Source organism: Ranitomeya variabilis, chromosome 2 (assembly GCF_051348905.1).
Source record: "Ranitomeya variabilis isolate aRanVar5 chromosome 2, aRanVar5.hap1, whole genome shotgun sequence".
NCBI classification, from domain to species: Eukaryota; Metazoa; Chordata; class Amphibia; order Anura; family Dendrobatidae; genus Ranitomeya; species Ranitomeya variabilis.
In genome coordinates this window covers 94,267,621-94,281,074 of record NC_135233.1, presented here as the reverse complement: position 1 = coordinate 94,281,074, position 13,454 = coordinate 94,267,621, and the positions used below count along the sequence as shown (strand labels likewise).

The 13,454-nt window shown below is 46.0% G+C and overlaps 1 protein-coding gene across 2 annotated transcripts in view; it reads right to left on the bottom strand.

The window, feature by feature from the left end:
- Positions 1 to 1,844: 1,844 nt before the first annotated feature.
- XPO1 (exportin 1) overlaps positions 1,845 to 13,454 on the bottom strand; it is a 139,620-nt gene continuing 128,010 nt past the window's right edge. For both annotated transcript variants that reach the window (XM_077282721.1, XM_077282719.1), the window contains exons 24-25: positions 3,374 to 3,470; positions 1,845 to 2,890 (exon numbers count right to left, since the gene is read on the bottom strand). In XM_077282721.1, the coding sequence (XP_077138836.1) occupies positions 2,744 to 2,890; positions 3,374 to 3,470 (244 nt within the window). In that variant the 3' untranslated portion in view covers positions 1,845 to 2,743. The remainder of the gene's footprint in view (positions 2,891 to 3,373; positions 3,471 to 13,454) is intronic.

Sequence of the window (13,454 nt, the reverse complement as noted above, 5' to 3'; positions counted from 1 at the left end):
CTATTCCATTTGGTGGAATCGGAAGTGTATATACCGTTATGCTCACAAAGTTCCCCAATAACTGGCCTAGTAGTGTCAGCAGCCACAGCCTTGCTAATCACTCGCTCAATTGCGCAATTATCCTGACTAATGGAGGCAGCAGAGTTGAGTTCCCTGAGAAACTGGTGGCAGTGGTGGGATCTGCATGATCTCCCTGGTGTTATCCTTGGCAAACACTTTAAAAGATAATCTGTCAGCAGGAATATCCATGTTAAATTTAAAAAGTTATGGGCAGAATGCACGGTCATACTGATTTAATACATCCCTTCAGGGACTATGGGTAGGGTCTTCGGCTCAGGGGGCTCAACTACAGCCCCTGCTCTGGCTCTGTTGTATTCATCTTCGTCATTTAAATTTTGGGCTGGCGCCGTCCTGTGGGCGGCGCTCTCGCAAATTCAGCTGGTGGCGGTCTTCATGAAAATGGCACCGATGCATCCATAGATCGACCTCCACTGGTCTTCATGAAAGTGGCGCCTGTGCAAAACGAACTCTCAGCTCAATAACAAGCAGAGATCTCATTCTGCTCATGCGCCGCTTTCCTGAAGACCGCCAGAAACCAGTCTGAGATTTTCATGAAGACCGCCACTAGCTGAATCTGCGAGAGCACCACCCAGCTAGGACGGTGTCAACCCAAAATTTAAATTACGAAGATGATGAATACAGAGGCAGAGAAGGGGCCGTGGCTGCAACCTCTGAGCAGAAGACCCTACCCAAAGTCCCACTGCAAAGCACGAAGAGATGAGGAAGCCGAAATTTATCATGATTTAACAAAAAACAGGCTGCAGATTTTAACACTATGGGTATGTTCACACAGGGTGTGTTTTTTGCTGCTTTTTTTAATGCTAATTTTCAGCTGCTTTTTACAGTACCAGTAAAGCCTATTAGATTTCAGAAATCTCATGCACACACATTGGATTTGTGTGTGATCGATCAGTATTTTGTGCTTTGCTGCGTTTTTCAGACATAGAGCATGTCACTTCTTTCAGCGTTTTTGCTGCGTTTTTCACCCATTGACTTAAATGGGTATTGAAAAAACAACGAAAAATGCAGGAATCATTATTTGCTGCTGAAAATTCAAGGATATTAGCATGAACAAAGAAAAAAAAAAAGCAGCAAAAAAAAAAAAAAAAAGCTTCAAAAACGCGCCTTAAACCTGCGTTTTTGACGCAGCTTCTTTCCTGCCAAGATCATCAGGTTTTGCTGCAGGAAAAAAAAAAAGCAGCCAAAACGCAATGTGTGAACTTAAACTAAAGGTACTAAAATCAGTATACCGGCCCACACCTTTAGTTTAACATGCATATTCCTGCTGACAGGTTTCCTTATAAAATTTTTTCATATAATTTTTGCATTGTCATTTTCAGTGACAATACTTGATCAGTGGTGACGCCGGGTGTTGGATCCCCACCAATGTTATATTGATTACCTATCCTAAAAAGGTACACCATTAACAGAAAAAGTACTGGACAAATCCTTTCATGGTAGTAACACTGCATTTATAAAACGGTAGAGAACATTTTGGACGGTAGCTCAAAACACTGAAAATTGGTAAGTACCACAGAAATTTTAACAGATGAATTTCCAAATCTATTTGCAGTCTCCTGCTTTTGGTCTTGGAAAATTACACTGTACTGCATATTTCAAGATCAGACATTCAAGAACAGGCACAAGACTAAAAAGGCATTTCACTGTATGTTATATAATTTCATTAAAAAAAAAAAAATCAACTGTCAAAATTGCAAACCCTGGTTGCCACAAAGTACACAGTATCTTTCGCCCGTAAAACCACTTTTAGAAGTCAAGAGGAATAAATGTAAACCAAGTTTATTTTGCTTTTTAAGTAGTAGTGTTCTTAAAGCACTACAGCATGGTAAACAATGTAAATTAGTACAAGTCATCTCAAAAGCCAGAGTTTTATGAGTTGTTAAAAAGATGCAAGCCTATTCTAACAGGATAAATATTTTTTTTTTTTTAACCATTTCACTTCTCGTTAATGAAGGCTCACAAATGAGCAACACTCCTCATTGAGGAAAACAAAAAGCTGTTGTCGACAAAGCGACAGCACACACACAAACAAAAAAAAAAAAAAAGTGTAAAAATAACTAACTGTACTGTGTTCCCATACTTTCCAAAGTTGCTTTACAATGGGATGATATGCACATGATCTTGCTGCAAAGGTCTATCCAACTTGATGTATATAGTCTAAACCACTTTAACTCAAAATAATCCCGTAATTTCAGAAAATTCAGCGATGCCTTACTCGTCCCCCAATCTAATTTTTGGATTTTAATAACATTCCTTCTAAGCTGCGGTATCCACTAGAGAGAAAACGCAATCAAAAATATGGATCTTCTATAGGGAGGGGAAAAACTCTTTTGCAGCAATAAACTTGTATTAAATAAATTTGACCACCCTTAACCCCAAAACCAAAATAAAAAAAAAGGGGGAGTATTTTTTTTATATATAAAAAAAGCCTTAATTCTTTATGTCATGCAAACCTAAAGATGACCAAAGCTTTAGACAATGGAAGGATAATTCACAGAAAATCTGTTATACAAAAAACGCATAATAAGAAAAAGGGCCACTAGGTGACAATTTACAAATTGGCATCATTTTGGTCAACAAGAATCAAAGTGATGTTTTCCTGAACAAAACCAAATGTTCAGCGGGAGGAGGGAAAGTAACGGCATAACTTGGCTTCTAAAAACTAATCGCACATTTCTTCAGGAATCTCGTGTGGGTTAAGTATGCCCGGAACTGACATCTGTATTCTGTGTTTCTCTTCCTGGGCTTGCCGAAGGGCAGTTTCCCTTTCTTCCAGAAACAAGTCTGAAGTATCTTCTCCAGCATACTCCTGCGTTAGAAAGTACAACACAGATTATAAAGGTGGAATTAGGATAATACTCTGATTTGGGAATTTAAGAAACACTGTACTAGCTTACAAGTTTTAGCACACGAGACATTTATACAAAAAAAATATGCAACTTGTCCATGTCAAGTCAACTTTTAAAAAAGGGCAAAGAATTAAATTTTGTGGCCATACCCCTTTTAAGACCGATTTACAATTAATAAAGACAACATAGGCCTAATTTTATTTTAACACTATGCAAGCTTAGGCGTTTTTATTTTCTGGTCTTTATGCATTCTTAAAAAAAAGAAAACAAACCTGTAAATTACTCAGTTTATGAGATAATCAGTTTATGACTGTCATAAAGCAACAGTCTTAAGTCCCATGCATAGGTCTAACAAAACAGTCACATGACTTTAAAAATGGCACTAAACTTTCTAATGAAAAGTCTACAAAAAAAGAAAAACATGCAACAGATATCACGCTTACCTTAATCTGTACAAGAAAGTCCCTAAGGTGTTCTTTAAAAGCAGGAATATCCTGATTTAGACTGAAGAGGCCAGTTACAAAAAGTTTAACTTGAGCGCTAAAGAGAAAAAAAATAAAAAAATATATATTAGCCCCCGATTCACAATACATAAATATAAGTGTATTCAAATAAGCAGTCTCTTAAAGGGAGCCCTCCCACCACCAGGCACACAGATGCAGCAGACCAGTAACATTAAGGCTACTTTCACACTAGCGTCGTTTAGGAGAAAAAAACGCATCCTGCAAAGTTGTCTGCAGGATGCGTTTTTTCCCCATAGACTTACATTAGCGACATATGGCTACACGTCGCAACCGTCATGCGACAGTTGCGTCGTGTTTTGGCGGACCGTCGGCACAAAAAAGTTACATGTAACTTTTTTGGCGCGTCGTGTCCGCCATTTTCGACCGCGCATGCGCGACAGAAACTCCGCCCCCTCCTCCCCAGACCTTACAATGGGGCAGCGGAAGCGTCGTAAGACTTTTTCCGCTGCCTACGTCGGGCATCACTTTCACAACGCGCGACGGCCCCGTGCCGACGCTAGTGTGAAAGAAGCCTTAGCCCCATTCCCTTCAGAATTCATGTTTAGGTTTAGAGTTCTTTAACATGCAAATAGAAACTAAATCAAAAGTCAGAATGTCAAATTTTCCTTTTAAATTACCGTATATTTTCGAGCATAAGCCGACCCGAGTATAAGCCGACCCCTTTAATTTTGCAACAAAAAACTGGGAAAACTTATTGACTCGAGTATAAGCCTAGGGTGGAAATCGCAGCAGTTACTGGTAAATGTCAAAAATAAAAATAGATACCAATAAAAGTAAAATTAATTGAGACATCAGTAGGTTAAGTGTTTTTGAATATCCATATTGAATCAGGAGCCCCATATAATGCTCCATACTGTTCATTATGGCCCCATAAGATGCTCCATACAAAATAGGCCCCATATAATGCTCCATACTGTTCATTATGGCCCCATAAGATGCTCCATACAAAATAGGCCCCATATAATGCTCCATACAGTTCATTATGGCCCCCATAAGATGCTCCATACAAAATAGGCCCCATATAATGCCCCATACAGTTCATTATGGCCCCATAAGATGCTCCATATACAAATATGCCCCATAAAATGCTCCATGCAGTTATTTATGGCCCCATAGATGCCCCATATAATGCTCCATGCAGTTATGGCCCCATAGATGCCCCATATAATGCTCCATGCAGTTATGGCCCCAAAAATGCTCTATATAATGCTCCATGCAGTTCTTTATGGCCCCATAGATGCCCCATATAATGCTCCATGCAGTTATGGCCCCATATAATGCTCCATGCAGTTATGGCCCCACAGATGCCCCATATAATGCTCCATGCAGTTCTTTATGGCCCCATATAATGCTCCATGCATTTCTTTATGGCCCCATAGACGTTCCATATAGCATTGTGCCACATGTAATGCTGTTGCACTAAAAAAAAAAAAAAAAAAAAAAAAGACATACTCACCTCTCGTCGCTGCCTGCTGCTCCGCAGCGTCCAGTCTCTCCGCACTGACTGTTCAGGCAGAGGGCGGCGCGCACACTAATACGTCGTTGCGCCCTCTGACCTGAACAGTCACTGCGGAAGACGCGGCGGCGGCGGAACGCGGAAAGGTGAATATGACATACTCACCTGCTCCGGCGCGGTCCCTGCATGTCCCACATCTCCGGGAGCGGCGGCTTCATCCTGTAGTGAGCGGTCACATGGTACCGCTCATTACAATAATGAATATGCGGCTCTACACCTATGGGAGTGGAGTCCATATTCATAACTTTAATGAGCGGTACCAGTGAACGCTGAACAGGGGAAGAAGCTGCCGTGCCCGAAGACCGTGGGACATGCAGGGACAGCGCTGGGAACAGGTTGAGTATTTGACAGGCGTCGCTCCCCCTCACCCGCCGACCCCCCCGCCTTCCATGACTCGAGTATAAGCCGAAAGGGGCACTTTCAGCCCATTTTTTGGGGGCTGAAAATCTCGGCTTATAATCGAGTATATACGGTATTACTGTATATACGGTATATTATGGTATTTAAAAAAAAAAGTAAAATGAGTTTTACTGCCAGCCGAAATGCTACTTATGAAAAACTGAAAGGGTAACAGTCATTTTTATTTCATAAATCAATAGTACACATGAAAATAAGCAACTTTGTCATATATCAGAGATTTGCTTCTTTCTCTGCCAAAACCGATCAGTTATTAAGTCATTATCAAAATCAGGGCTGAGGAGTCTGAGTCCATTTTGGTGGAGTCTGTATAAAATGGACCAACTCCAGCTCCTAAAATATATAATTAATTGGGTACAGTAGTACAATACAGGATGTGCTGAATATCTTTTCATAATTTGGGAAAGTTATGAAATGTCCTATAAATGTCTGTTCTGTTCCTGATCTAAGGATCTTCGCTTTTAGTCAAGATTAACCTGTGCTGCACTTTATGTACATGCTCAGTCGTAAAGCTCCTCCTCTAGAGATCAGAGGAAAAAGGCACTGATAAGGAATGCCTGCAGACCTGCACTCATCTTCTGAAGTATTCGCGTGAACAGGAAAACCGGATGTAAAGCAAGTACTTCTTTAGCCTTAAAATAATTAGATCAGATTTGAGGTCATCTATGAAGGAGGATCTGCAATTCTATTTTTCAGAACACATTTTATAGACTGCACAAATGTTATTCAGTACATTTTTGTTGAAACCATCCACCCCCCACCCCATTTACTGCACAGTGTTTCGCATATTTACAATTTATTAAAGTTTGTGTTCTAAAGTCTTATTCCAATAAATAGATTTTATGTTCTATTTAAATAGCTTGATTATTGCACCATAATGGTGATTAAACGCCTGATGTTACCATTTTACTACAGTAAATTTATCACTTAACCCCTTTACCCCCAAGGGTGGTTTGCACGTTAATGACCAGGCCAATTTTTACAATTCTGACCACTGTCCCATTATGAGGTTATAACTCTAGAACGCTTCAACGGATCCTGATGATTGACATTGTTTTCTCGTGACATATTGTACTTCATGATAGTGGTAAAATTTATTTGATATTACCTGCGTTTATTTGTGGAAAAAAAATGGAAATTTGGCGAAAATTTTGAAAATTTCGCAATTTTCCAACTTTGAATTTTTATACAATTAAATCACAGAGATATGTCACATAAAATACTTAATAAGTAGCATTTCCCACATGTCTACTTTACATTAGCACAATTTTGGAACCCAACATTTTTTTTGTTAGGGAGTTATAAGGGTTAAAAGTTGACCAGCAATTTCTCATTTTTACAACACCATTTTTTTTTTTTTTAGGGACCACATCTCATTTGAAGTCATTTTGAAGGGTCTATGATGCAAAATAAGTGTGACACCATTCTAAAAACTGCACCCCTCAAGGTGCTCAAAACCACATTCAAGAAGTTTATTAACCCTTCAGGTGTTTCACAGGAATATTTGGAATGTTTAAATAAAAATGAACATTTAACTTTTTTTTTTTTTTTTTTTTACACAAAATTTTTTACTTCAGATCCAATTTGTTTTATTTTAACAAGGGTAACAGGAGAAAATGGACCCCAAAAGTTGTTGTACAATTTGTACTGAGTTCGCCGATACCCCATATGCGGGGGTAAACCACTGTTTGGGCGCATGGCAGAGCTTGGAAGGGAAGGAGCTCCATTTGACTTTTTAATGCAAAATTGACTGGAATTGAGATCGGACGCCATGTTGCGTTTGGAGAGCCCCTGATGTGCCTAAACATTGAAACCCCCCCACAAGTGACACCATTTTGGAAAGTAGACCCCCTAAGGAACTTATCTAGATGTGTGGTGAGCATTTTGACCCACCAAGTGCTTCACAGAAGTTTATAATGCAGAGCCGTAAAAATAAAAAAATCATTTTTTCACAAAAAGGAGATTTTTGTGTACTCACCGTAAAATCTCTTTCTCTTAGCCTCTAATTGGGGGACACAGGACCATGGGTGTTATGCTGCTGTCCACTAGGAGGCGACACTATGCATAATCTGAAAAAGATTAACTGTGGCTCCTCCTGTAGTATACACCCCTGGACGGCATCAGCCTTCTCCAGTTTTGTGCCAAAGCAGTAGGAGGAACATAACATGAATAACATAATTATGCCTGTAAGAAGGCAACTATGTACGAGCTCAAGAAACAATATGAGAACTCAACAGTTACAACAGCCCGGCAAGGGCAACAGGGTGGGAGCTGTGTCCCCCAATTAGAGGCTAAGAGAAAGAGATTTTACGGTGAGTACACAAAAATCTCCTTTACTCTGTCGCCTCATTGGGGGACACAGGACCATGGGACGTCCTAAAGCAGTCCCTGGGTGGGAAGCAATAGACGAATATTGTGCAGACAGGCTCGTACACTTAGGGCACCGCCGCCTGCAGGACACATCTACCCAGGCTCGCTGAGGACTGGGTATGAACCCTGTAGTGTTTGGTAAATGTGTGTAAGCTAGTCCAAGTGGCCGCCTTACACACTTATTGTGCCGAATGGCCCAGGAGGCCCCTACCGCCCGTGTAGAGTGTGCCGTAATACCGGCTGGAAGAGGAGGATTCTTAAGGCGGTACGCCTCTTGTATGGTGGATTTGATCCACCTGGCAAGAGTAGCTTTTGGAAGCTGGCCTACCCTTGTGGCCGCCTTCCGGAAGGAGAATCAGACCTCCGGAAGGACGCAGTCCTAGACACGTATATACGCAAAAGGCCTGACAAGGTCAAGCGTATGCAGAGCCTTTCCACTGTATGAACCGGAACCGGACAAAGGGATGGTAGCGAAAATTTCCTCATGGAGGTGGAAGTCTGACAACCTTCGGAAGGAAGGATGGGACCGTACGAAGAACTACCTTGGCCTGGTGAAAAGCCAGGAAAGGCCGTCTGCATGAGAGTGCTGTCGGTTCAGACACCTTGCGTAGCGAGGTGAGTGCCACCAGGAAAAAAACCACCTTCTGGGAAAGAAGGCGGAGCGGGACCTCCTTAAGGGGTTCGAAGGGTGGTTCCTGCAATGCTGTCAGGACCAGGTTGAGGTCCCACGTTTCTAGTGGTCGTCTGTAGGGGGGAGCCAATCGGGAAACCCCCTGAAGGAAAGGCCTTACTTGCGGCCTGGTAGCAATGCGCTTTTGGAAAAAGCACTGAGGGCTGACACCTGGCTTTTAGGCGAGCCCAATGACAGACTGGCCTCCAGACCCGCTTGGAGAAAACCAAGAACTTTGGGTAGGGAATAAGGGAGTGGAACCTGGCCACGATATTCGCACCAGGTAAAGAAAACTTTCCAGGTACGGTAATAAATCTTGGCAGAGGCTGATTTCCGTGCTCTGATCATGGTTGCAATGACCTGTCGAGAACCCTGCCTGGGTTAGAACCCAGGTCTCAAGGGCCACGCCGTCAAGTTGAGAGCCCTTGAGTTCTGGTGGTAGAACGGCCCTTGTGATAGAAGATCGTGGCGGTCGGGGAGACGCCAGGGGGCGTCTGCTGTGAGTTGTACGATGTCGGCGTACCATGTGCGTCTGGGCCAGTCCGGTGCAATGAGGGTGGTTGAAGCTCCCTCTTGTTTGATCTTCCTCACCCTCTGGATATCAGGGGAGAGGTGGAACAATATACAGAAGCTGGAACGGAGTCCAGTCCTGAACCAGAGCGTCTGCTCCGAGCGACCGCGGATCGTGTGTTCTGGCAATGAAGTTGGAGACCTTGGCATTGAAATGGGATGCCATTAGGTCCACATCCGGGGTCCCCCAGCGGAGACAGATCTGTTGAAAAATTTTGGAATGGAGAGACCACTCTCCCGAGTCTATTCCTTGTCGGCTGAGGAAGTCTGCTTCCCAGTTGTCCACACCCAAACGTGGACCGCCGAAAGGACCGACCCAGTGTCCTCCGCCCAGCGTAGGATATGTGACACTTCCCTCATCGCTTGGGTACTGCGGGTCCCCCCTTGATGAGTCACATATGCCACAGTCGTGGCTTTGTCCGACTGTATCCTGATGTAAGAGGCTGCCAGTAAGTGATGGAAAGCCCTCAATGCCAGAAGGATGGCACGAATCTCCAGGATGTTGATGGGCATGGACGCTTCTGTTGAGGACCATTTGCCCAACAGGAGCCCACAGCTGGGCTGGGGTCCCTGGATGCAGGCGCAGTGTGCTGGCCCATTGCTTGGAGGTGTAGGATGCTGCCTATACAGGCCCTACCTGAGGTGTCTCAACCTAATACCCCCAGAGGGGGATAGGGGAGATGCTATTGTCACCTTCAGGGGCCTTTATCCTCGCCTCGACCTCAACCCAGAAACCAAAAGGAATTGGGGAAGGGGGGGTCTCGACTTCGAACCAGCACCCGAGGGACTGGGGAAGGAGCAGCATGGGGAATAGCCATGTCAACTTCAACTGGGCACCCCATAATAGGGGGTCGAGGAAGGAGCCATGCCGGGAGTCTCACAGGAGACCCTCTTTCTTCATCTGCTAGTCGGAGGGCCAGTGCCTTATCCTTGGGAAGGAGCACTAGACCCTTGGAAGTGTTGAATAGCATTCCCAGGAAAGTCAGGGACTGACTCGGGGTTGGTGATGACTTTGTAGGTTGATTAACCAGCCCATGCGACTGAGAGTATCGGTTGTGATTGAGACGCTGAGCTCGCATTCCTTTAAGGTGGGAGCCTTGATGAGTAGGTCGTCCAGGTATGGAACGACTACTATGCCTCTGGAATGCAGGACGTCCGTGGTTGCTGCCATGACCTTGATGAAGACTCTGGGAGCCGTGGCGAGTCCAAAGGGGAGAGCCACGAATTGGTAGTGGTCCTGGCCTATTGCGAACCTGAGAAAACCTCTGATGGGCAGGTGCAATGGGTATATGCACGTATGTCTATGGAGGCGGGATATTCTCCCTTCTCCATGGACGCAAGATGAACCGAAGGGACTCCATGCGGAAGTGACGGACCCGTTCATATTTGTTGAGCTGTTTTAGGTCTAGTATGGGCCGTACGCTGCCTCCTTTCTTGGGAACTATGACAGATTGGAGTAGAACCCTCGGAAGCGGTCGGTCGTGGGTACCGGTACAATGACTCCTGATTAACAAAGCGAGGAGACCGCTTGGTGGTAGGCTCGAGCCTTGGCTGGCGGTTTTGCAAAAAAAATCGGCCGCCTACTGGGGTGGTTAGAGAAAACCTTAGGCGGCTTCAGAGGTCCTTCAAAGGAAATCTTATGTTCTGGGACCTCTGGTGGCGGATCAGAAATGTCCAGCACCCGATGGATGGACGATATTATGTCCTCAACTAGCGCTGTATTGCTAGGAGGGATTGGGATCAGGGACCCCTCCGTTTCTCTGTCCGAGTCAGAGTCGCAGATGCCTTCCGAATTCTGTGTATCACTGAGGCGTCCCCTGCTGGCTGGGGAGGAGGCCTTCTCTGAGGATTGCGGAGATCTGCGTTGTCTGTCCCTGGAATGGGACGGTCTAGATGACCTGGAGCTACGGTGTCTCTCCCTAGAGGGGGATGACCGTGTGCTATGGGATGACGCAGATGGACCTGATCCGTGTATCCGCTTGCGTCCTGACCTAGACGTGGATGTGCCAGGGTCATCTTGTTCCTGAGTCAAGCTCTCCCGTTGTTGGGTAACGGTCATAGCCGGGGCATGACCCTGCAGAGCCTGAAGCAATGTGGAAGTTAGTGTTTTCCGGAGTCTGTGAGTCATGAGGAGGAGAAGTCTGGGATCTTCCTCCTCTGGGCTTAGACTGGCCTGCTTTTGACTGCCAGGTCTTGTCCGACCTTTGCGTCGATCGTGAGTTGTCCCTGCGTGGGGAACGGTTACGATTTTGTACCGGACGTGAGACGGACCAGCCGGAGGAATTCCGAAAGGATCGGAATCGAGTTTGGTTACGCTTCTTGTAAGTGCGTTTAGGTTTCAGTTGAGGAAGAGAAGTACTCTTACCCCCTGTGGCGTTGGATATCATAGTGTCCAACTGTTCACCGAAAAAAGACTCCCACTGAGGTAGGGGAGGTGCGTGAGGGACTCCTTTGAGGCTGCGTCCGCTTTCCATTCCCGCAGCCAGAGGATACGCCGAATCGTGATGGCGTTTGATGCTATCCCCGCGACTCCCCTTGCTGAAACCAGAGCTGCATGGAGCATGTAATCTGCTACAACTGCAATTTGAACCGCTTGGTCCGACAGTTCAGGAGCGGATGCTTGGAAGGCTTGTAAATTCTTTGCCCAGGCTGTGCAGAATGCATAATAGCAGATCTGCCTGGTTCTCTTGGACCTTGAGCCCTGCATAGTGCACAAAGTGCAGAGGTGCTGCCAGCAGATGGACCTTACAGGGGTAGAGAACCTACAGGGGAGTCTTATAGGTAATATGGATTCACAGCTGAGTAAAAATAACCCAGCTGTGATCTTACCCCACCAGTGTGCCCCGAGGTCCAGCGCCGAAGATCCACAGTCCTGTGCCCCCCGGAGACTGGCTGCCTGGTCCTGGTCCTGCAGACCGGGAGATGCAGGGTTAATCTGCACCCGAAAATGGCTGCAGAGACAGAGGAGAGGAGGAGAAGGGGCGGAGAGCTGGAAAAAGGCGGCAAGGCTATAAAAAACCCGCTTTCTGTCTCGATCCGCCCCTTGTATGACACTGTAGAGTGTCATATTTGTCATCCGGGGGGCGGGCCGGGGGGGCGGAGAGGAGGCTGCTGCTTCAGCTAGGCCGGAGCCGGGGCCTAAATTAGATGCCTGAGGCCCAGAAGGGCTCCAGGCCGGCACGAAAGTCCGGGAGGGGGTCGGATCTGAACCGGACCCCTCCGGATTTGAAGGCAGGATGGCGGTGGGGCTATAAGCGGAAGGGGGAGCCCGGTGAGGGGTCCCCCTAAGGCAGTAGAGAGCTGGTGCTGCCGCAGAGACAGGGACGCTGAGAGTCCTGTGTCTGTATGAGCCATGCCTGCCTGCACTCCCCCTGGCCCCAACAGGAGCCCGCAGCTGGGCTGGGGTCCCTGGATGCAGGCGCAGTATGCTGGCCCATTGCTGGGAGCTGTAGGATGCTGCCTGTACAGGCCCTACCTGAGGTGTCTCAACCTAATACCCCCAGAGGGGGATAGGGAGGGTGCTGTTGTCACCATCAGGGGCCTTTATCCTCGCCTCGACCTCAACCCAGAAACCACAAGGAATTGGGGAAGGAGGGGGGTCTCGACTTCGAACCAACACCCGAGGGGTTGGGGAAGGAGCAGCATGGGGAATAGCCATCTCAACTTCAACTGGGCACCCCATAATAGGGGGCCGAGGAAGGAGCCATGCCGGGGGTCTCACAGGAGACCCTCTTTTCTTCATCTGTAATCCCGTCGAAAAAACGGGAAACGGAGTAAAAATCTTTAGGTGTGCCTCCTTTGCGACACTAAGCAAAAACTGGAGAAGGCTGATGCCGTCCAGGGGTGTATACTGCACAGGAGGAGCCACAGTTAATCTTTTTCAGATTATGCATAGTGTCGCCTCCTAGTGGACAGCAGCATAACACCCATGGTCCTGTGTCCCCCAATGAGGCGACAGAGTAAATGATCTTTTCGCCCCCAATTTTTTATTTTCCCAAGGGTAAGAGAAGAAATTGGACTCCAAAAGTTGTTGCACAATTTGTCCTGAGTACGCTGATACTCCATATGTGGGGGTAAACCACTGTTTGGGCGTATGGCAGAGCTTGGAAGGGAAGGAGCGCCATTTGACTTTTCAAAGCAAAATTGACTGGAATTGAGATGGGACGCCATGTTGTGTTTGGAGAGCCCCTGATGTGCCTAAACATTGAAACCCCCCACAAGTGACACCATTTTGGAAAGTAGACCCCCTAAGGAACTCATCTAGATGTGTTGTGAGAGCTTTGAACCCCCAAGTGTTTCACTACAGTTTATAACGCAGAGCCGTAAAAATGAAAATGATTTTCTTTCCCCCACAAAAATTTTTTTAGCCCCCAGTTTTGTATTTTCCCAAGGGTAACAGGAGAAATTGGACCCCAAAAGTTGTTGTCCAATGTGTCCTGAGTACGCTGATACCCCAT